General features: G+C 33.3%; 5 protein-coding genes across 8 annotated transcripts in view; 4 read left to right on the forward strand and 1 right to left on the reverse strand.

Moving 5' to 3' along the window:
* Positions 1 to 1,185: 1,185 nt before the first annotated feature.
* On the forward strand, positions 1,186 to 2,102 carry LOC119632388 (uncharacterized protein DDB_G0272718-like). Of its 2 annotated transcripts, none has more exons than XM_038025278.1 (2): positions 1,186 to 1,382; positions 1,448 to 2,102. In XM_038025278.1, exons 1-2 carry the CDS (start codon positions 1,368 to 1,370, stop codon positions 1,778 to 1,780), a joined length of 348 nt encoding a protein of 115 aa, XP_037881206.1. In that variant the 5' UTR covers positions 1,186 to 1,367; the 3' UTR covers positions 1,781 to 2,102. The 2 variants fall into 2 exon arrangements, with proteins under 2 accessions (XP_037881206.1, XP_037881205.1); XM_038025277.1 differs by having other exon boundaries at positions 1,189 to 1,385; positions 1,448 to 2,101.
* A 10,680-nt stretch (positions 2,103 to 12,782) lies between these two features.
* Positions 12,783 to 13,441, forward strand: LOC119632408 (neuropeptide-like 3). Its single transcript, XM_038025302.1, has 2 exons — positions 12,783 to 12,899; positions 12,979 to 13,441. The coding sequence occupies exons 1-2, from the start codon at positions 12,888 to 12,890 to the stop codon at positions 13,219 to 13,221; spliced, it is 255 nt and encodes an 84-aa protein (XP_037881230.1). The 5' UTR covers positions 12,783 to 12,887; the 3' UTR covers positions 13,222 to 13,441.
* Positions 13,442 to 14,380: 939 nt separating this feature from the next.
* Positions 14,381 to 15,021, reverse strand: LOC119632407. Its single transcript, XM_038025301.1, has 2 exons — positions 14,945 to 15,021; positions 14,381 to 14,876 (listed from the first exon to the last, which is right to left on the reverse strand). Exons 1-2 carry the CDS (start codon positions 14,954 to 14,956, stop codon positions 14,577 to 14,579), a joined length of 312 nt encoding a protein of 103 aa, XP_037881229.1. The 5' UTR covers positions 14,957 to 15,021; the 3' UTR covers positions 14,381 to 14,576.
* Positions 15,022 to 15,748: 727 nt separating this feature from the next.
* On the forward strand, positions 15,749 to 16,958 carry LOC119632484. Its single transcript, XM_038025404.1, has 3 exons — positions 15,749 to 15,768; positions 15,851 to 16,003; positions 16,920 to 16,958. The coding sequence occupies exons 1-3, from the start codon at positions 15,757 to 15,759 to the stop codon at positions 16,956 to 16,958; spliced, it is 204 nt and encodes a 67-aa protein (XP_037881332.1). The 5' UTR covers positions 15,749 to 15,756.
* A 6,063-nt stretch (positions 16,959 to 23,021) lies between these two features.
* Positions 23,022 to 24,292, forward strand: part of LOC119645283 (protein argonaute-2-like) — a 4,715-nt gene continuing 3,444 nt past the window's right edge. For 2 of the 3 annotated variants that reach the window (XM_038045405.1, XM_038045407.1), the window contains exons 1-3: positions 23,022 to 23,227; positions 23,279 to 23,374; positions 23,938 to 24,270. In XM_038045405.1, coding sequence (XP_037901333.1) covers positions 23,212 to 23,227; positions 23,279 to 23,374; positions 23,938 to 24,270 — 445 coding nt within the window. In that variant the 5' untranslated portion in view covers positions 23,022 to 23,211. Of the gene's footprint in view, positions 23,228 to 23,278; positions 23,375 to 23,937; positions 24,277 to 24,292 lie in introns of all 3 variants that reach the window. The other variant, XM_038045406.1, reaches the window with a different exon arrangement.

Genomic DNA, 24,292 nt, shown 5'->3' on the forward strand with positions numbered 1-24,292 from the left:
GTACAGCGAAAATTCATTTCCGCCGATATAAATCGTATATCGTACACTATCGACTCACATATTTGCACAAATTGTCAGCATCTTATTGCATAAACTTAACGCAACAAGTGCAATTCCCTTATATATGGCTATTCGCGGGTAGTCGCGTTTTCGACATAACCTATTAAGGATGATAAGAACAAGCGTTCGAGCAAAGTTGTTTTAAGCTGATAATCGTGGCAAACGGTTGATAATCGGGGCTAAACATTGTATTCACTTTATAGAGACTCCGATCCGTACTTCATCGCGCTACGCATAGCCCGCCCTGCAATGCCCCAACTGAATATATTTTCTTTCCTACTTTTAATTCGATTATTTGGGAGCACACTGCTTGGCTGTGCTTACTTAGCTCAAACAAGCATTTATTTTACATATTCTTTATTCCTTCGTCATTTATAACTGTATTTTATGTTTGTAAGACGTGTTAAACAATTGCGGGACTATTATGCATAGAAATCGTTGTTGCACAATTTACTACAATACGAATGTAACTATATATGCAACTATTATAAAACGCCCAGAAACAACAAAACAAAACAAAATATCAATAAAAAAAAGGCGACAAATTTTCTATCAAATAGCATGTAAATCTATATACAAACCATTATATGCCAGCAACAATAATATATATGTAATTAGTAATGTGGGCCAAATTCAAAGAAAATCGACCCGATGGCCTAACGCTAATCTAGAATTGTTTACAAATAATTTTGCATATTGTCTTTAGCATGGCAATGTAATGTTGTATATGCTTTAGTCTAATGATTAGTTGTGTGTGAAGCTATTACAAATAAGTGAATTTAATTGAATTGTGATGACACTTAGAATTCAAGCAACAAGTCAAAGCGACGTGGCATAAAGCAAACCAAAATATAGGCGAGAGGGGAAAGGCAATGTAAGCAAATTTCAAATTGCAAAGATTTTAAGGCATAATTGCGTATATGTATGAGTGTATATATGTATATGTGAACTATTGCAACTGTTGCTATCAAATCGTAATTGCTCGATTGTTAAACAAAAACTAAAACGGTGGCAAAAGTTATATGTATTTATGCAAATGAAGTAGTATTTGGACGAGGCGTGAAGTGAAGTGAGACGAAGTAAAGATGCTTGCTTGCACAGCTCTCCATTGTTTCGCTATTGTTTTTTTTTTGTTTTCCTAAATTTAATTCTGTTTCTTTTGCATGAAAGGTAGAAAAATGAGGCAAAAATATAAAAGACTTGTTGCTGTTAGCCGAAACCATCAGTAATCAAGTGGAAGCCTAACGATACCTTTGGTGTGTGTGTGTTATTTATTATTTATTTTTTTTTTTTGCTAAGAATAAAATATGGTGCAGAAACTCGTAGTAAATAATAAGCCTAATAAGCCTTTGAAAGTTCTTGTTCTCCTTCATTTTTCATTTATTAGATTGCTTTGATTTTTGTGGGAATTCTGCTGAACAACTGTTCGGCACGACCAGGCTTTTTGCATGGCCATCATCATTTCGATTATCCACTAATACATCATGAATCGTTGCCAATTGCGAAATACGTGCACATACCAGCGGCGATATCACATCAAAGCTCTACCGTCATTCATAGCGCCCCGATAATAAAGCCATTTGTACTGCCAGTGGTTAAGACAATTCTGCCAATTATAAAAACTTATCATCCCGCTCCCATTATTAAAACCCTACACTATGATCCTTTTCATCATCATCATCATCATTTCGATCATCACGATTTTCATCATTATCACTAAGGAGAAGCGATAATTGCAAAGATTTGTTTATTCTATAACGAAATATTTGTTAAACAATCTGTCGCGAGCAGAAAATCGTAATTACAGAAATTTTCAAAAATTGTTATTATTGTGTTGATAAATTAGTGCAAATAAAAGATGTTTAATGAAATTTTTACATCAAACGAAGAATGATTACAATTTAATTGCAATGAATGCATAAAATTAATGGATACATAAACTATTAAATATTCAAGAGTCCTCTTTAGTCCTAACTTCCTTTTCTTTTCTTTTTTTTCTTTTCTTTTTTTTTTATGTGTTCGGCTTGCTGTAGGGCTAAGAATTTTGAAAATAGTGTGTATGTTCATTATATTCATAGCACGTAGTAAACTATCTTTTGTTATTGCTCTCGTTCGTATAGATCATCCTGGAGATGTTTGCCTCTTGAGTATTCTTGAGTAATATGATGTTTCTGCGCTATACCTTTTAGGTTATATAAAAGTTTCGAACAGATTGCTTAAAGTATGGTGTGAAGATATCCGCTTCTGTTTTTTGACTTGCTGCGTTACAGACATTGCAGATGTACCTGTTTTATCATCGCATTCGTTGCCTCGGCTCGTTTATTCTCCATCTATTTATCAGCATCGAAATCCCACTTAGTTACTAATCTAATTTATAGACTTTATGGATTTCTTGGAGGTTGCTTCTGTGTGTTATAAAGGTTTTAAAAAAAAAAAAAAAAAAACATTATGACACACTATAGAATTGAGTAGGTGTGGCCAATTTTTCCCATTTTTTTTTTTTCAGAAGTACTATAGCCATAATTTTTGTAGATTTATCTGTTGTAGCTTATGAGTAATGAGGAAAAAACCAATTTGTTATACCTTCGGAAAAACAGACGTTTATTTTCAGTTTACGTAATGCATTGGGGGTCTCCCTCGATTACTTTGGCCCATTTTCGATACCAACTTGCGTAAAGAAACTTCCAATATTTCAGCCGAATTGATAGCTTCATTTTTGCCGCTAGGAGAATGTGTAAAACAGACATAATACAAACGGACAGACGGACATGTTCAAATCGATTCGGAACTTGATGCTGATCACGATTGTCGCGTCTCTGAAACGATCTTCTGGGCGTTGCAAACGTTTTGACAAAATGAATATATCCCTTATCCTTCCCCAATAGTTATTATATAGATATAGATATAGGTATATATCGATTTGGGTTTTCCGTAACAGTATAAACAAAAAATTCTCGTCCAACATCTAAATTTGTCCGAGAGAGGAATAATCTTTTGATTAACAAAATTACACCGTTTATCGCGGAACAATAGGTGCAACCGCATTGTAATTATTGAAGGTACAGCAGTACTGAGAGAGTAACGATGACAGTTTTCTAAAATAAATATTATATAAAATGCTGTTAGTACATATGGGGAGGTAATATATATTTTTTATCAAGGAAATGAAACTCTTATAGCCTGGAAAATGCAAGTCCATGAGTGCACGAGGCGAAGTAATTCATGGAAAAATTGTTATCCATAAGAATTGTTCGTTCACAATTGCATCGCGGATGTTCGAAATGTGAAGACAATTAAGGTTATGTTTTTAGATTAGATTTTTGCGATAGTCGAAAATGAGGCTTGTGAACTTTCATCCATTAGCAGCGAAATAGTAACTGATTTGTCGAGATATCAATCGATACCAATATTGATGTAAAAAGAAACTGTGTTGGCATCGAGTGCAATAATGAAGCAATTACCTCCAAAATATCTAAAACAAAGCAAACTGAAGGGTAGACATTACGTTTCAAATAGACTCTCTCAACGCTGCACATATTACGAGCTTACGAACTTGAACGACTTTTATACTTGTGATCCAGGATACATTAAGTTAATGCGGCTGTATGTTACAGGCAGAAGGGCTTTAGATAGACCCACCCACTATTCATTATACCATATTCGAATCAGAATCATAATCTGAATAGATCCAATTCTATGCATTCGTCTGTCCGTCTGATGGATGTCCATGTTGTGTATGTGTTCAAGCTACAGATGGCAATTCTTGAACTACTTTGATGAAATTTGGTACTGCGACGTGTTTTAACCCAAGGACGAACGTTATTGAAGATAATCGAATTTTTCCACCCATGTAACGCCAGATTTTCAAAAATCGTTATAAGGGAAAATTTGCTATTTTGAAAATTTTCCGGCAAAAGTGGGTAAGTAGTAGTACTTCGGTAATGAATGGTAAAATTTAGCACAAACACTCCTTGACCGGTTGTGATCTGTCTACACAAGTTTTCCATATTTTCATCTTTAATATCGTATTTACAAAGAAACACATGTTCTCGAAAAACCGCTTCACCGGTTCCAATTGATTCGCTAACACGTCCAAGATTCAAAATTAAAAATTTTAGTTTATTTCCAATTTACTTAAATACATATTCGCGAGCTCCTCATCCAATCAGGTATAAGTTGGAAATCACGTTTTATCATTAATGGTGGACGTATCTGTGATGGACCGATTGGAAAAAATTTGGAATCAAAAATGAAAGGTATCAGATATCAGAAAGGTATCGGCAATATCTTTAGACGATTGAAATTTATAGACGAAAATACGGAAAAAATTCTCTTTTTTTTCGAGGTTTGCTCCAGTTTCTCGTTTATGTTGGGAGGGGGTGTATGCAGGTAGATCGTAAACAGTTTTTTTACATTGGATTCTCAACCGTAACTAATGAGGGAGTTTTTGCGATAAATTTCAGCTTGCGATCTTTGTTATTATGCCTGTGGCAAGCCGACAAATAAAAGGCATCAAAATGATACGAGCAGAAAAAAATTGCTTATGGATATTTTTGACGGCCTAATCGTGTAAGTAAAGGTCACTAGAAAATTTTGCAACTGCAAATTTTTCCCTGCGGTATAAGCATTGTTGTTTTTCTTTGTTTCTGGATGATCGAAAGTGAGAAAGAATCACAAATAACATGCTCGACAATTCGAGAGTGAATGGAGGCTCTGAAGTTTCGCTCCAGGCGTTGCAAACGTTTTGCAAAAGCCAATATACATACCATAGCGTACAAAATTTCATTGAAAACTGTAAAATTGAACTGAAACATTCATAATCAATACTATGGTTTTTTTTCCCAGTATTTTTTAACATAACATGCCCAGGTATTAGTCTTTTAGTTGCTGCTTAATTGCTAAACTAACTCGATATCAAATTAACACAAATCATATGTTATACGTGTATTATGAGCGTAAATTGATAAGAGAAGAATTATATTGAGCTATGGCCGGGTCTTTTGCACCCAATATTTTTTTTTTTTTTTTTTTTCTTAAAAGAAAAACTAAAAAAAGTTAAAAAGCAAAAAATGAAATTTTGATATTCTTTAATGGTGGTTGGATAGGGCCACTTTATTCCATTCTTTTACAAGTACCGTAAGGATCCATAAGGAACATAGACGAAAGTTTTTTGTTTTAAGGAGGAAAAAACACACTTTTTTTTATTTTAACTATGAAAACAAAAGTGTTCTGATTTTTGACACTTTGACTGTGACAGTATCCATTGATGGATTTGATTCGTTTGACAAACCGGAACTTGTAATATTTTTATAAAATGTAGACCCGATATCTTAATATGTGGGAGCTTACATTGAATCAGAATTTAATATTTCTCTTAAACATATATCGAGTCTGGGAAGATTCCTTATGGATATTGCAAATGTCCTAACAAAATGAATTAATCCCCATCCTTCAGCGATAAGTATAAAATAAAAAAATAAAAATATGAATAAAAAATATTTAAAATAGAAAATATATATGAAAACAACTATCTTAGCAGCCGGTTTAGAACGTTATAAAAAGAATTAAGTTTTTGTAAAACTATGTATAATATACAAATACAACAACAACAACAAAATTAATAGTTTACTCAAGTTAATTACAATAGCAAATATGCGCTTTGGTGAAAAAAAATCTTAAAACTGCAACTGGTTGAACGCCTCCGTTCACACATTAATATATGAAATTATGAATAAAATAAAACCACTGTAGGCGCTTAATAGCTCAGCAAATCAACACAAAGAAGACATATCGCAGAATTGTTGTTACAAAAACTATATATCGAAAACTAAAAATTTTATTAATTTCTGTATATTATTGCGAATAATATCAGGAGGTGTGTTTGTGTGTGTCGAATTTTCTAACCGATCACATTAAAATGATTTCTAAAAAAACAAAAAAAGAAGACTTTTTTTTTGAACGAATTTGAAAAGAAAAACTTCCTCTTCTTCTTCTTCTTCTTTGTTCTCAACAGACAAATGAACGCCAAACTTGGCCCATACGAGCAAAACTTATTCAGAACAAATGTTCAAAAGAACAACTTAACGTATTTTAAACGTTTAACAACAACCCCCCAAAAAAAAAGCAGAGAAAAGTCAAAGTTCACACATGTGACTCTGCGACATTTGTGTTGCACAGTAACATTTTCGCGATTGACTTTTATATTCGCTCAACTCACGTTTCATAGTATTTTTATGCACGAGCAATCAAATAGTCTCCATCCGTCTATGATAGATTATATATACAAAAATGGCTTCTTCCTATCGATGCAATTTCTCTTTTACCTGTGGGCATAACCCCACGGTGGCCAATGGCACACGGAGTGTTGAAACGTACACTGAACGCCCCGAGGAAAATCTCGAGTTCCAGTGGAGATAGCGTAGATGGGGGAGACACTATCTAAAACCTCTGTCTTTCTTTGGGTCAGACACCCGGTTGCTATGCAACGAGCACAAGGTCGTAGCGCGATTTTAACCAACTACAGCCACCACGTTTTCTTCAAACAATTGAACTTAGCGGGAACACAACAAGATCAGGTACAGTTGTTTTCGCTACTTTTACAAGTAAAAATGACGAAGAAATGGGAAATGCTATTGAACTCGATGGTTTTGATCTTCCTCTACGTAAAATATGGAGCACTCAATATTCTTCTTCTTCCAAATTCATTACTTATTTATTGATTATTTGAAGTAATCTGCAAAAGGCCTATTGTGATGCTGCTCCATCATATCATAATTGATGGTATCTGGTTCAAAGATTTAAAAGTCGAGACACGAACTAACCGAAAGTGCCATTTTTTTGGCTACTTCTTGCAAAAGTTCCCCAGGATACATGATTGCGGCTCGAAAGAAAAGCTCTGCCATATCCAGCGTACATAGCAGATATGATGCTGATTACCACTTGTTCAGATTGGTACAGCATGGCTTGGCTGGCACCGGGACCGCAAAGTTAAAGAAGTGCGAAAATGGACCGATGGGTGAATCGCTGCCAACCCACTATTTGATGGGAATTATTTCGATTAATATATATGTTAGACCAAATTTTTCCAAAATAAATGCCTTTTCCAAGCGATCAAGTGATCAATATTTTTGCAAACACCTAATAAAACCATATAGACGACTGAGAATTTTTGTCTTTCGCAATCAGCTCTTGTTTAATTACTTTGCGATAGCTTGCCATCCATGCTTGCTGGTAGAATGAAAATTTTTTCGATCTCTGCTAAACAACCGTCGTAGAAACTGCCTGTGGTGGTTGAGGAGGAGGTGGAACAGTTCACTTCGACAATATATTTGGTTGACAAACAACCATAGTTGAGCATACTTGAATCAAAATTGAAAATTCTGTAAATCGGAAAGTATTCGATGTTGGATGAAATCAGAAAAATTGTCAATTAGTAAGCGATTTGGTCTTCTAAATGCCATTAAAGATGAATTTAAAAAAGAAAAAATTTTAATGAATTGAAATATAAATTTCTTTTATCAATGCATTGAGAAAGAAATGTAGCTAAAGTTCATTAAACTTTTCTTACATAATTGTACAATAAGATAAATCATATTTATTTATAATTTATTTTATAACCTAAAGGTAGATTATTAATGTGAAAATTATTTTAATCAATTACCATTTATTGTTACATAGATCAGATCTTTGTTACACAGTAAGAATATTATATTCGGTCATGACCGAATCTTTTATACCCGTCACATCGTGATCCGAAAAAAAATATGGAAAAAAAAATATTTAAATTTTCATTCTCTATAATTATGGGTGAGCGTGGCAGATTGTTTCTATTTTCAGAATAAAAGCCATATAAGGCATGTAAGGCTTATGAATATAAGGCATACGTGTTGAAAAAAAAACAAGCGAACAAAGCAAAGATGTTCACAGTTTGTGTTGCATAAGCGTGTGAGCGTTGTAGACGTGTCTTTTCATCTGTTTGGATCATTTTCAAAACATTTTGCAAGCTTTCAGGCGTTTTTCAATCAGGCGAATGCTTACCACGGATACTACACCGCTACGTACAGCGACAAATGAACGGACAGACATGCTTATATGTATTCTTAACTGACCAAGAATTTATAAATCTCATGGGTTTTTTGAAGATTGCTTCTGTGTGTTATAAACGTTTTTAAGGACAAAACAAATGAAATTATAACACACTATATAATTGAGTAGGCGTGGCGAATTTCTTCTGCTTTTATACAAGTGCGAATCCATCACCCGTGGAATATACTTTAAAATTATCGTGCATTTATCTCCTCTAGTTAATAAGTAGTGAGCAACAAATCAAGTTTTTATTCCTTTTGAAAGCCGGAGATGTCCTTACTTCACATAGCAGTTGTAGACATATCGATCCTTCAGCCGATTTGAAACATTTCAAAATCAATCTTCGTGCAAGAATTTCCAAAGTGTCTGCCAAATTTTAAGTCGTCAGCTTCATTTTTGTGCACCGAAAACCATATGAACAGATATACTTAAGTCGATTCAGAATTTATTGCTGCGCAAGAATATGAATACTTTGTGGGATCCGTGAAGCGTCTTCCTTCCTGGGCGTTGCAAATCTTTTAACGAAAAGAAAATACGCCCCTCATCCTTCGGTGATAGGTATAATTATGGCCATTGCAGTAAGTATTATAAGTTTTTCAAATACTTATAACGCTTCGAAATATATATTGAATGTAGAGCATGTAAATAACATAATATAAATGTTCTTGAAGAGAATGAATCCGTTATAGAAATATTTGCACATAGAATATTGAATTTACTTTTAAATAAATTCCTTTTGTCTTCATTTGATTGAAAAAAATAAATTCCGACAATTGATGACCACCAGTAAAAATCTAAAAATATTCAAAATGCAACTCTGAGCTTTGCTTGTGTAAGCAATCTTTATAACGAATTTTATAATGAAAGCATTTCTGCATTATATAGCAAACAATTGGCGATATATTGCCGCATAGTAGCGCATAGTAAATTTTATTTAACATTTTATGTTAGTCAAAAAACCTATTGCTTAATGTATACAAACAAGATATTCGATCTAAGATGATGAATACATTTTCCTTTGTTTTCTTTTAATCTGTTTTATGGCAAATGCAGGAAGAAAATGATCTCTATCAACCATTTTAGATTTTTAATTTATGTAAATTATTCGAAATTTTTTTTATAAGAATAATTAATCGCCATTATCGTTATTATTATTGATTATGTGAGAAGTGAAAGGATTTTCTATGAATTTATAAAAATTATTATAATTAATTTTTACAGAGCATTTTTAAACCTCGACACAAAACTATATCTCTCTAACTGGCTTGTATCCGCCAGATTGATTTAGTAATTTATTAGTATTGCTTCTCTCCCTCTCTCTCTCTCTCTCTCTATCTCTCTCTCTCTTTCTCTCTCTCTGTCCGTCTATTACTCGCTAACGACTAAAAGTAATTTTTATCTTGTACTTAAACTTGTCGTTAACTTAAAGTTGAGAAAACATGTATAAAATTGTCAATAAATCATGTTATTTAAAACATAACCGTTTGTCTAATGATATAAATGTTATCTAAACTAAGAGGTGAAGAAAATCATATATCTTAATAGCAGGTTACGAAATCATACCTAAATTGCAATTCAGTTCGAATACTTGAAACAAAATGAGTTCGTTACAAACAAAAATAATTTTTACATTTTTTTAATCAGTTTTTTATTTTAATCAATAGAAATAATCCCGTACAACCGACTAACAATTCAAGACCAACATTCCAAAAGTATATTATGGCGAATCTAAAAATTTCTAGCGAAAGGCCACCACCACTACTCTATCCGAATCTATGTTTTTTCGAATTGGCCCCCCTATGCCCAGTGAGAATACCATGTCCAAGCGCATTGCATTAACTGGTTCGTTATCTGTGCGACTTCTTGTGCAGCGAGTTTTAGGTTGTATGAGTACTGATGCAAAGCCTGATCGCAGGCTTTTATTATTTTTTCTTTAAGGAGCCCGCGAAACAATCTTTTAGCTACGGCCTGATAGTGAGAACGGCCCATTTCGGTAGTTTCATGGTGGCTGTAGTTGCTTCAAATCACGGGACGAGCCTCCGGTGGGTGTGAAGTTGTCTGACCCAAGCAAGGACAGAGGCTCAAGGTAGGCCCCGCCCTCATACGCTTCTCTCGAGAAAGCAGGAACTTCCCATTCTCGGGGCCTTGAGCCCGGGGTTAAGTCTTCGCGTAATGTATCCACGTTAAACACTTAAAGACATCTGACCTCATCCATAATTAATTCTTAAACTTTTAACTTTAAATTTCAACTTCATATAGGAGTCTTTACTAAAACAGGCAAAACAGACGCTTAGTTTTGATATGGTTTTTCAAAAAAATATATTTACCAAAATCCGACCGAATTTTCAAAAGTCTTACGTATCTGAAATTTTAATTAATATTAGACATGCAGTTAAGAGGATCTTCTAAAAAAAAAGCAAAAATATATTTTTGCGAAAACTACTACGCCTTCATTTATATTTTTTTCTTCTTGAATATATATTCAAAAAAGGTTTTTTATGAAACTTCACGTGCGAGAAATTTTTTCAAGTTGAACGATCGAAATTCAACAAAATTTAGACCTCTGTAGATAACATCATACAATCCAATCAATTTTAGTAGGCCATTAAAAATAGCTGATAATACATGTTATTAAACTGAACTATAAAATATAACGACGTTGGTTGATCGGGGACTTTTCGTCAAACGACATAGACGATAGAAGAAAAGGGAAAAAACGAAAATGTTACAATCTGATCCGTTGAACAAGTGGTAAAACGTATTCATTCTTGCTTATCAACGGATGGCGTGTAACGTAATCAATCCCTATCGCTGAATTAAGTAGTTCAAGAAGAATACTATTTGATAGCCCCGTTCGATATTTTTTACTTACGGGCGCAGCAGTTGATGTGCAGCCTGTCCTACCTAAATAGGCATACAATCTTTCTTTCACTTTCTACAAGTAGTCGGGGACTCTCTTTCATCTATCATCTATTTGAAAGTGATAAAGTTCCGTTGTCCGATAATTATGCAAAAAAAAATATTTCATGTCAATGCCTCCTAGCTATCAGATCCGTTGTCTACGTCTAAAATGCATCGATCCTACTTTCAATTGGGAACTTCCAGCACTGTTTACTTACTTTCATTCAGTAAAAATTTTATATGTTCCATCAAATTGCTAAAGGTGTTCAGGCATTGATGTATTCGCAGCGAATATTTACTATTTTTCCTATCAATGCATATGATAGAGATTGAGTTTGACAGTCGCGAAGCGAAAGTGTGGCGAATTTACGATGCGGAAAGTGTCTGATATACCATCAAATTTTCGCTGCAAATGTATTAGATCAAAATCAATGATCAATTACTGAGACATATTAGATACGAATGAATGGATCGTTAAAACGTGAAAGAAACAAGTTTTCTATGACATAGATGATAGATGATAGAATGGAACCTACGATGGCTAAAGTATCGAATCTAAATTCTACTATGCTTCTGGAAATCGAGCATCAACCTCGAATTCGCTGTTGCGATGACAATTCCGTAAACTAGGGCTTAAGCGAACCCTAAGCATAAAGACGCCATGTATTTTCTTTCCATCGTTTCATCAGTGTTGTGCAAGTGTTGTGCTCATCTGAACTGACGAATCTTCTCAGCAAATAGTTTGCATTATTGATTTATTCATAAAGTAAGTTTTCCGAACCCTGTTATCGGCAAATTTCAAAATATGTAATTGAATTCTAGATCATTTTCGATTTACATTAATTAAAATAGTTTCTTACGCAAATCTAATAATTACGAAAAGAAAAAAAAAAAAAAACAGCTCACAGAGAACAAAAAGTAATGTCATGTCAGTGAATGAATGTTTGCGATAAAGTGTAAAGTAAATGAATCCGGTTACAGCAGATGTATGGACAAAAGACGAACAGATGTACCACTAAAATCTATTAAAGCGCTAAGACGTCATCCATTATTATATATTACAGATAACCGAGCGAGATAAATGAATAAACATGAATGTCATCAGTGTGCTGTAGCTGTTCTTTAACTCTTTGCTCTTTTCTATCATTATTTTGTTAATTTATGAACAAATTGAAAATAGAATGCAAAGTCATTTTAATCTATTAAATAATTGAGAAAATAAGTTTTAATTAATGTTGGAATACATTAAAACTAAACACTACCATTAAAAGGAAAGCAACAACAAATAATCAACAAGTAATTATAATAATCGAAATACCACCGACACACGTATGGCAACAATTCGTGCGGACTTGCACAAACAATGAAAGATTAGAGCAGACAATAGAACTGGTTGCCCGGAAGGTTGAAAACACTAAGCAAAAGTTAAGTTCAAGAGCAACAATAACAATAGCGGCAACAACAGCGGCTGCACCAACGCCAACAACATTTTTTTGCTTTTTTTTTTTTTTTTTTTGGTTTTTTTTTTTTTTTTTTTTTATTTCAAATAGAATCTAGTACGCGTTTGGTAACAACAACGGCAGAAATAACAAAATCTGTAACAACTGCTCGGAATACAGGCGACCGTTTATTCATATAGCTTTAATGCTAATTGGCTGATGCAACCATCTAATCAATGCAGGCTGAGTGTGTGGCAACCGCGTATACCGTGTAAGCATATATCAAATCAATTATAAATAAAAGAACGTTTCTAATTGCCAGTTAACAACAAACGGTTCTAAGCCCTTTAACAGTTAACATAAGCATTCCGAGCTAAAGTAAAAATAAATAAATTAATAAAAATGTTCAAATACGTAAGGATTACAGAACTGCAATAATAAATAAAATAAATAAAATATTCATTAATAATTAATTATTTTTATACTCATACAGTTGGTGTTCGCTATGCTTTTGAGCTTGGCTGCTGCCCGTCCCGGTTTTTTTGGCCCGGCTGTATTTGCTCCTGGTCCAGCTGTGGTTAAAGTAGTCGGACCAGCGGTATATCCTGCTCATCCTCCGTTTATTAAAGTGGTCGGACCTGCTGTTCTTCCCGCTCCTGTTGTTACCAAGGTGGTGCATCCTTTCCCTCTCGTGGCTGGTCCCTTCTATCCTCACGGCCCCGTCGTAGTTGGTTAAAACTTGCTAGTTTCAAAATTTTGAACTTTCCATCTAATATTGCCCGCCACACTACACTTTGAAATTATTTCGTTTTCGCTTGAGTTTCGAAACACCCATCGTGTACCTTTATTGTAAAAATTTGTGTACTTGTCATATAATGTAGTAGAATTTTTTTTTTTTTTTTCTCATTTTAACTCATATCTGTGTTCAATGGTTTATATTAAAACAAAAAAAAAAACAAAAAAAACAAAACAAAAAAAAGGAAAACAAAATTCCTGGTTAGGTTTAACATAAATATATTTGTATGCAACTTCGAATAAATTCTGATTTAAATTTTGAAAGAAAAAAAAAAAAAACTCGTATGCAACTTCTTTGTTTATTATATATAATGAATTTATTTAGAAATCCTAAAGGTAGGCAAAATATACTTGAGCTTTTCAAAAGTTTTACCATTGTTGCTTAAATTGCAATAATAAGAAACAAAAATTGCGTTAACCGCAGGACGATAATCACGTATGAAAAAATTTAGCTTTCGCTGTTGTTTCGCAACTGTTCGCCAAAAACTGCTAAATACAAAAGTGCAAGCTGGTTTTCAATTACGCGATTATCTTCCCGAAAAGGACCAGTCTGATTGTGCCGAAAGCGATCACCTACTACTGACATCAACAGACCCACATTTGGTAACAAGTTGTGTAAAGCAAAACGGAAGGAAATAATAAAATAATCTCTGATAATTCACAAATAATCTATAGAAGATTAAAGAAAGCATAGAAGTATAATCAAATACCTCACCATGCATCATTTCAAAGGATCCTTTACGTTTCAGTCGGCAAGTATCCCTTTCCCCTCCCAACTCCTTTACGTAGAAAATCAAAAAATTTTCTATTATTTACGGGTAATTTTTCGACAGTGACTACTCCAGCAGTTACAGCATTACATAAACTAATATTTGAGAAGATTTGCTTGTCTTCAAAAATAACCTGAAGGTTATAGGAAAAGAATTATGGTCAAGAACATTTTTTTATGCGAACCCTTTAGATCGTAATAGGAAAACAAACTTGACAATACGTCGATTGTTTTGTTTCCCCTACTCAGGGACTTTGTGACGTCTGATGAATGTGTTATAATGAACAAACAAAAGTAATGATAAATAAAAAAAAGCGCTTCTCTATCCTTTATGTCTTGGTATTAAAAAAAAGTAATTCCGTCGTATGTATTTAATAGAAATTTCTTTCTAAATTTTACAATTTTTTAAAGCAAATTTTATTAAAAATGCAAAATTTCAATTGTATACTAAAAATTTCGACAACAACAAGAAGCCTTTAAAGGACACGGTATTCAGCTAAAATATTAAACGTTTCATTTTGTGATTTTCAATGGTGTCCAGCCGAATTGGGTAATGGAACAGAATATGTCTGAGATAATGAATCGTACGCCTTAATCACCGGCATTGTACTCGTACGAACTCTTGTTGTCACTGCCGGTGACAGAGCAGGATGAATTACAGCTTTGCTATGAACTTGAGAGACACTTTGCTGGGAAACATGCGATGGACCTGAATGCACGATAGCTCCTACACTGGCTACGACAGGCTTATCAAGAAGATGATGTGTTTCAACGAATCCATCGCAAACATGCGCCATAAAACAGGAAACACTTAGAAGAGCAATAATCTAAATGGATAATACATTAGAAATTAATTTAAGGAATCGCTTAAACCAAAAACGATTACACGACTCACAAATCTAAACATTTTCGATGAAATTATTTTGCACACTAATATCAACTACTGTTAGGTTCATGAGCTTATATACACATATGTTCTTGACATAAAAAATTCTTAATATAAAAATAATAAAAAAAAAAAATACAATAAAAAAAAAAAGAAAAACCAGACGAAATATTAAATTGACACCGCACGTAACCTATAACTTAATCAAGCGCAAAATACAGCCAGAAATTGATCACCATCATCAGCTTTAATATTGTTATAGAATTTGAAAAATATTATATTATATATATATATAATTATATATATATATATATATATAGAAAGCCAGGCAATTCCAACTAAATTGAAGTCAATCGTCGAAATGGAAGAATGTAATAAAAACTATTATAGACATCTTATTTTCATTTAAAATCCAGTGTCCGACCTTCATTACATCAAAAAACAAAAAAAAGAACAACAACATTGACACGCGACCGGTCAAAATCAATTTATGGCTGCAAGAGCTGCTATTATGCGCGAAGATGATCAAACTTAAATATTGTATGCGTACAAGATACAATGCAACAAAAGGTCTATAAGCAAATGACTTAGCATTCGTTTATCTTGTTGCGTGTTGTTTATTGCACTCAAGGTGGACCACAGGATGATTGATAATAGAGTATTTTGAAATGTTACCAATATTTAACGCTGACATGGATCGACCTAATTTTTGAGCAGTTCTTTGCCTATAAAAGTTGCGCTGTCGAAACCATTAAACATCAGTTGCTACTTCTTCAATCTTCAGTTAACATCATTGTAAAAAAAAAGAAAAAAAAGAAAAAATGCACAAATTGGTGAGTTTTGTTTTGTTTTTCATATAATTTCTTTAATACTCTTTAATACAATTTTTTTTTTTTTTTTTTGCAATACTTACAGTTCATCATATTTGCTACTTTGAGTTACTTAAACATAATTGCCATGGCTGGCTTGATTGAAACACATCACGTTGTTCATGAACCAGTGGTGACAAATGTCGGTACTGTGGTACATAATGCTCCATCAGCCGTGTCCCATCAAAGTCTTACACAGGTACATAGTAAATCCGTTGTCCATCCCGTTTTGGCTCCAGCCGTAAAGACTACTTATCATACATCAGTCCATCCAGTTCATACCGTGCATAGTCCATTAGTTCAAACGTATTCAGCTGCTGTAGCCACAGCACCAATTGTCCATGCTGTACACTCTTCTCCCTTGGTTATGGTTCATCATTGAAATGATTAACATTTTCTAATTGTAAACGATTAGTTAAATTTTTGATTCACATATCATTAGATAATGATATCTAAATCTTATTTTATTATTATCAAAATTTCTCCTTCCCATCTCATTCCCATTTTTTATTATCGTTTTAGCTTAACAAATAAAATAAAGTAACTTTCTCCGCAATATTGATTTGATTTTCCTTATATATGCATCCACAAGTCAATTATCATTATTGGCTAAAACTATTTAAATAATAATTAAATATATCGGAAAAACTCATAGTTAAGTAAGAAAGTTATATTCGGCGAAAACCGAATTTTGCATACCCACCACTGTGCTCTTAACATTTTACTCTCCAAGTTCTTTAATTTGATACCCATATCGCTGGTATTATTAAGAAGAGAGTAATCGCTCCACTGGATGCTTTCGCTTCCACCAATTTGGACTATTTTCAATAGCAACCTGGGTGCAGAATATTTCCAATGTTCCTACTAAATAAGAAGTCGATATCTTAATTTTTGCTACCAGGAGAGTGCTAACAGCACTCACCACACAGACGGACAGACATAACTAAACCAACTGAGAATTTCACGCTCATCAGGAACATATATGTATATATGTACTTTATTAAGTCTCTGAAGCATCAGACTATACCCCCATGTTACAGTGGTGGGTATAAAAATGAACATCAATTGTTGTATCGAAAATTTCGCATTTATATGTTCAATGTTTTTACAATCAGCGAACAAATGGACGCAGCATTGCAAAGGAACCCTGTTAGCGGTAATATCGAGCTGGACATAGCTGCCGGGCCGATAAAACCAATATCCTTTGGCGACGCTTTAATTGTAACTGCAAGTAGGAAACGCAATATTAAAAAATGGGCGCGTCATATGGTATAGAGGAAATGGAATTGAGCAAAAATTGATAGGGGGAAGAGAGGCGGAAAATTCATGACTTGGAAATAGCAGAAAGACAAGATAAACGCAAGACAAACGTTATCCGGCTCGTAAAAACCAGGCTCTCAAAGCAAACGGGAAATGTGCAAGGAACAAGCGTTGCCATTGAGCGATCCAGATGTTATTGGGCCGATGACTGGGATACGTTGTCAGCAATTGTGGACTAGTCAACACCGAAAGTCCACGAGCATAAGTAAAATAAGAAGCTTTAAAAGACTTTAAAGTTTGTAATAGTTTATCGATCGCATTTACTTTTAAATGTTTAGCAGACAGACGTCCCACACGATTCGAGGTTTAATTGCAATTTATCGATCAACCTGTAAAAAAAACAAATCAATTTGAAAATCAATGATTTGAAAGCAAAACGACAATAACTAGTCAACTTGCTTATATAAGCCGATTGAGAGACAGAGGATTATTTTGTATTCGCCAAAAAAATTACATACAAAAATCAAATTGCACCTACTTCCACAAATACACCTTCCACTAGAATATGTAGCCTAAATAATAAAAAAAAAAAAAAAACTATAATCCTTATGTACTAATAGTAAGACTTCATTCATTATAATTATTTTTCAATATATTTAAAAAAATATATCGAAAAAAGCACCAAAATATCTTGCAAGGATAAATATTTTGACATCGTTTTAAGTGTTGAAATGTCCTGACATAATAATGTTCAGATATAGCAATAGTTTTTATTATAAATGAAATATTTGACATTAGAAATTTGAAATGTGCCTACGTCAACGCACCAACTGCATATATTATACAAATAAGACTTTGAGGTTAATCCAGTATTAAAGGCGAACGAACGTTCGAATCATTGTTGATCGTTAAAAATGGTCGAAAATATTTAAATATATTTCTTTATAATATCTTGAATAGATACCTAAAGCAATTGCATATAGAAATAAAGAATTATTACATATATATAAAGACCTTTTAAGATTTTATTTAACCTAAACTTTCGGACAACTTTTGCTTAAATGAATGTATTAATGAATGTGCGGTATAGATATTTATGCGTCAGAGTATAATATAAAATTTTTTTTATTCTAAGACATTTACTATATTTCGTTTGTGTTGGGTGAGCAGCAAGTCGATTGAAAAACTCAAATAATCGACAGATAATATTTTTGAGTATTCAACACTATACGAGCATCGTTGCGGACTTAGCAATGGTTAAGCTTTCTCATAAGCATTTCTCTATCGGCTTTACGTGAAACTTTATTTAACAGTTTTTCAAATTGCCAAACACAATTATTTACAGCATGAAGGGGATTGAAATGAACTATGCGAACGAAAAATTAATAAAAATTAAGTACGAGTGTGTGTGCATATATATATATATATATATATATTTCGATATTTAAACAAACCGGCTTAACGAACGGCTGAATGAACAAATGACTGATTGATTAATCAGCATTTTTCAAGCTGTACCATGTACAATAATTTGTTAAAATATTTTTCTGAAAACTGAACAGAATACAATACAAACTTATATAGATAGATAGTTTCATTCAAGTTATTACATATAATTCAATAATAAACACATATACACTATGACTTGAAAAAATTATTTTTATTTTATCTTTAACTGTTTTTAATCTTCTTTTCATTATTATAGGCTAAAAATTAAATTATCAACCTTGATATAGGATTCAAGTGCTGCACGTGAAATATACGTTATTTTATTATTAACTTATTTTTTACTCTTTTTCTCTTTGCAATTCGCGTTTTTTTTTTTTTTTTTTTAATTTTTTTATTTGCACTTTGCTAGCTTAGCTTTTAACGCATGTATTTTGATCATTTTTTTCACTTGAAAAAAACATTTATTGAGAAAAAATTATTAATCAAAATCTCTTCGATCACTATCTACAACATTTCGTCATCTTTCTGGCAGCATGACGGTAACGTGTCGAAGGAACAGCATTGGTTTGACAGCAATCCAAGCATCATTTTCTGCATTTCGAAAGCGCCTGCCAAGTGGAAATCAGAAAGTTCTATATCTGAATGCGGCAGCGCTACGTCACATTCGAGCTGCAAACAGTGTATCCTTAAACAACTCTTGCAACGTCCAACCGAGCGTCATGTCAAAGGATGACTTTGCGTCTGTTAGCCGCTATTGCTTATTTATACAATATTATTTATTTATACAATATTTGTCATAATAATATGTTATTGCTTGTAACTAGATTGCAAACGATTTTATTTATTTAATAAAATATTTTTAAAGTTATAACGTTTTGATGCAATTATTTGATATAACAGGCATCATAGGCACTTACTATATGGTATCATTTTCTATTAACAGGAGGAGGCTTTTGCTTTTTTCTTGCAATTATGAAAAATAAAAACAAAACAAAAAAAAAGAGATAAAGCTTTTGATACTTGATATATATGCCAAATATATTAGAGGCATGCCTAACTGTGGAAATGTAATATACATCTAGGGCTCATAAATTTATAGGCTGTGAAAGTCTGTTAGTTTACTTTATTGAATTATTCAAATGCAAACAAAACATGAGAAAATCAACTAAACAGGCAAGTAAGGGAATTACATTAGAATGCACTCGAAACTTCTACGTCTAGCAATTTTATCTTAGAGAAAAAAGATTGAAAAAAAAATGTCACATCATTGTGCAAATCTTCATAGTTCTATACATAGCGAGTCGCTCGAGAGAAAGCAAACGGTTGTTGAATCTGATCAATTGTCGAAGCATAAAAATTCTTTTCATACTACTAAGGAATGCATATAAAAATAAAATTTTAAAAAATTAAAAAATATTATACATTTTTTTATAAATAAATTAAGCAGAGAATAAATTTTAAGACTAAACTCTTAAAAGCACTAGCATCTAAGGCTTTCGGCTTTTATTAAAAACTCTACCGCACTTGAGGTTTGAACCCGCGACTATTGAGTTGCTAGTCAAGACTCTTGCCTACTCGGCCACTCACGCGGTTAAAAAAAAAAATAAATAAAAAATTACACAAAAAAAAAATAAAAAAAAAATAAAATATTCTCCCTCCATGATTTAGTTATAGTATATAGATAATTTATAATTTATTTTGCTTTGCCGCTTTGTGTGACCATTAAATTATGAACAAAGCATAGTGATTTAGAAAAAAACATCCAAAACAGGCAAATGGATAAAGTAGGATCGGTCGAGAAGTTTGCTCTGCTAATGAGCCGTGTATTTAAAAATTACAATGTTAAGTGATAGTCATTCTCAATACTAGCTTAGCATAACTAATTTCACGATAATGAACTTAATCTTCACATATTTTTAAACTTCAACTGTGCAATTCATTTAAAAACGTAAGGCTTGCTATCTGGTATGTCGCGATATGGCAAATTCTCGCAAGTAAACGGATCCACGCCTAGGATCCTCCCTTTGAATGAATACATATCACCATTTTTAAATCATTACTACAGCTTAATGGAGAGATGGGGAAACTTTTTTTATCAACGGGTCAATTTCAATTTTCATATCACTGGCAGAACAAACTCCGGTAGTGAAGGCAGCCACAATTCATTTGCAGCATTGCATATGCGAGCAAATTGAAATATAACGGGCCGGCGATTGCCCATACCTGTCTCAACGCTTCAGTGGCTGTATGTGTAAATCATAAATCCATCTTATCAGGAGAAACGCTGTCGTATTTTACTTTTGCTCTTACTGCATTAACTTAGCTCACTATTATTATATATTATGCGTTCTACAGTCGGCATTATCAATATAACCATTATAATACTAAATCCATCAAATCCAGCGCATTAGACGGCGGGCCATGAAGCAGTATTAGCAGATGCTGACGATGTACAAGAAGTCGCTGGTTTTCATTATGATTATAATAATAAAAAAATTAAAAAATTTTATATAGAGGCAAAACATTTTGCTATCAGATATTTATTTATTTTCCATATACTTTGTAAATAAATTTATAATGTATGGATGTTTGAATGAAAAAAAAAAAAAGCAAGTAAAAAAGTTCTATTCGACGAAGGTCGAATCTTGGCCACCACTATGATTTTCGCATTCTGCTAAAAACTGTATCTTTTCTTGATCAGTTTGAAATTCTGAATTAATTAAGCCATGTCTTTCTTGCTATGTGCTTATGTTGGGCGTGTTGTTGACACTCTCCTGGTCACAGAAATGAAAATGTCGATATCAAATTTGGCAGAAACGTTGGAAATTTCTACAAACAGATTGATATTGAAAATTGCCCAAATTTATTAGAGCAGTTGCCCGCAGTAAACCGTTAAATGAAAGCATTTCCGTTTTTTTAAGCAAAAAGTTGTCGGTCTTTACTCATTATTCACAAATTATGAAAGATAGATAGCCGAAATTTTCTACACCAAAATGAATTTTTTTTAAAATTGCTCCCCAACTATGCCAAAGGATCTTATAATCAAGTTTTCGTTGTGACGTAAATTCGCCATTAAATTCATCATTTTGCTTTCTAGTTCGTTTGTAGACGTAGTGGAACATTTAATCACTTTAGAAACTTGCATATTCCCGTACTTGTGCATCATTCAAGCAAATCACAACATGAACATGAACATCAATATCATGAATATGAAATATCAATCAAGCGTTTAGCTTTATTATAAATATGCATTGCAAGCAATTCGCTTACCTTAACTTATTTTTTCATATGGATAAAGTTTACAATATCAACAAAGTGTATATATTTTTGAATTTGTATGTATGTTTTGTATATAGCGTTAAGTGTAAACCTTCCTTATTTAGTGCAAATTGTAGTTTTAGTTACTTCAATACGTTTAAATTAGCCCTTGTAGTGGTTATGTGTGTATATAAATAAATAAATAAAATTTGTAATGTTGCCATATTCGGCAGTTTGTTAACCTACAGCTGTTTTCGAACCACAAACGAGCATATACAAAGCGTACTATTTATTGCATATCAAACGCGTGCAACTTATTAGGAATATGAAGCACGAAAAGTTGAGCAGCTTTTTATGCGACAACATCGGGATTAGCAAACCTTAAGGTCCTATATTAAGTAAAAAACTAAAAATAGGTCCTGTCTACGACGTAAAAAACACTATAGTCAGACAAGACGGAGCTTAAAATACCCTACACCGCTTCTCCTGAAACAATGCACGAAAACTTATGCATTACTGTTTTGTAAAGGCATATTGCTCAGGGAAAACTCTCATATTCCCCGGTACAACAACTAAAAGCGCTCAAAAGATGAAAAGCAAGCTGCAAAAACTATTTGTTTCAAACTTAAAAATTGTTTAATATTCTAAATTCCTTATTTTCAAGCTTTTTGTATTATATGATTTGAATTTCTCACAATTTCTCAAATTAATCAAATTTTGTTTTCACATTATGTTATTCTGAGCGTTTTATATATCTTCGTTTTATCATTTGATGGGTTGATTTATACCATATATTGTTTTATAGTTTCCACCGACCGCTTCGAAATGACTGTCTGTTTGCCCATTTCGTTTTCTTATGTTCGGTCGGCAGGTCGCAATTTTGATTGAATTTGGTACACCGACATGTTTTAGATCAAGAAGCAAAGCTATTGGAAATTGTTCAGATTGGATCATTTTTCGACCGTTTCCCACATAACACCCTACTTCGAAACGTAGCTATATGAATATATGTATTAAGTGAAGTGGTGTAGGGCATTAAAGATAGGACGTCTCGTGCTATCTCTCGCTATATGTTTACTTTTCAACCCCTGTGTTGTTTGCATAATTTGATTTTTTGTCATTTCTCAAACGATGGTAGTTAATCGAACATGACTTTGTGCTTTTATTTTATGCAGGCTCATAAGCGAGCGAGGCGAGCAAAGACGTTACACTTTATGTGGTTGGCACCTATCACAAAATAAACATTTGCTGCAAAGTACTATTCGCTTACAGAATTGTGATGGACTTCTAATATACTTTCTGCTTTAATAGATAAACAACGTAGACGAGTGAAATTTTGAGAAATTATTTTAAAAATACATTGATATATGTGTCAACCGTTGAAGAAGTTTTACATTCAATTATATACATTTTTTTATCTGAGTGAAGCGAAAACATAATATGGGGAAGAAAAATAGTAAGTAAATTGATAGTTATGGTAATCTGATCATAAAATTATGTTTTGCAGAACAAAAGCAAAATCAGGATTCTGATAATAAACAGAACCAACCACAGGAAAATCCACGTCAGCAACAACCAGAACAAAAACAAAAGAAACAATCAGGTAAAATAAAATTTATTAAGTGCATTTTTGGGTAGTTAGACGAACTAGTGCTTACGTGTTTGTGTGTCATTATCCGTTAGAAAAAAAAATGACTCATCAGTGTAGAAAAGTAAGGGAAGTACCGTTTTTTACCTTATAGCTCCCCTTCCTCTGTCGAAGTAAAGGAAAAGACGAAGCCAACTAAAAAAGTTGATACATCAACGTAATGCAAATAATGTAAACGAAATTAAAAAAAAAAGTATTTTAGAAACTCGTTATTTAGGCAACGCTATTCAGCATTTTAGGTCATTATTGAATTATACACAGCTATTTGGACATTTGCAAACGTAAAGCTGAATGATATAAAAGTTAACAGATATATAGGAATGTAGTTCACTCGTTATACTCACATTTCCAAAAAAAAAATTAAAAATTTTTCTCTTAAAACTTCTGAAGTTGTGGGAACAAGAAACATCAAATTTTTGCATCGTGTGGAAAATGTATCCTTCCCTGTGCCCCTTCCTCTTCCCTGTGATTCCATTCTTGCCTTGTCTTTTAACGAAATTGCGGTTCTCATTTATAAGGTGATGCTGGGAACGCTAATCAGGATGGGCAGCGAGGACAACAGCCCAGCGGTGGAGGAAACAAAGAACAAGGAAAACAGCAATGGCGTGACGGAGGACAGCAAAGACCACCGCAAGGGCAAAGTCAACAGAGCGGAGGCAATACTCGAGGTGGAAATGAAGGCCGGAGCGGGCTATCACAACAACACCAGCAACCTAGGCAAGAAGGAGCCCGGGGAAACCAACCAAAACAGCAACAGCAACAATCTGGTGGAGGACAGCAAGATGGCCAACAAAGGTCGGCGGGGGGTCACCAAGGGCAACAAAAGCAACAGCCCGGAAATCAAGGCGCTGGTAAAAGTAGTCAGCAACAACA

This window comes from Glossina fuscipes, unplaced genomic scaffold, assembly GCF_014805625.2.
Source record: "Glossina fuscipes isolate IAEA_lab_2018 unplaced genomic scaffold, Yale_Gfus_2 1, whole genome shotgun sequence".
Taxonomy (NCBI): Eukaryota; Metazoa; Arthropoda; class Insecta; order Diptera; family Glossinidae; genus Glossina; species Glossina fuscipes.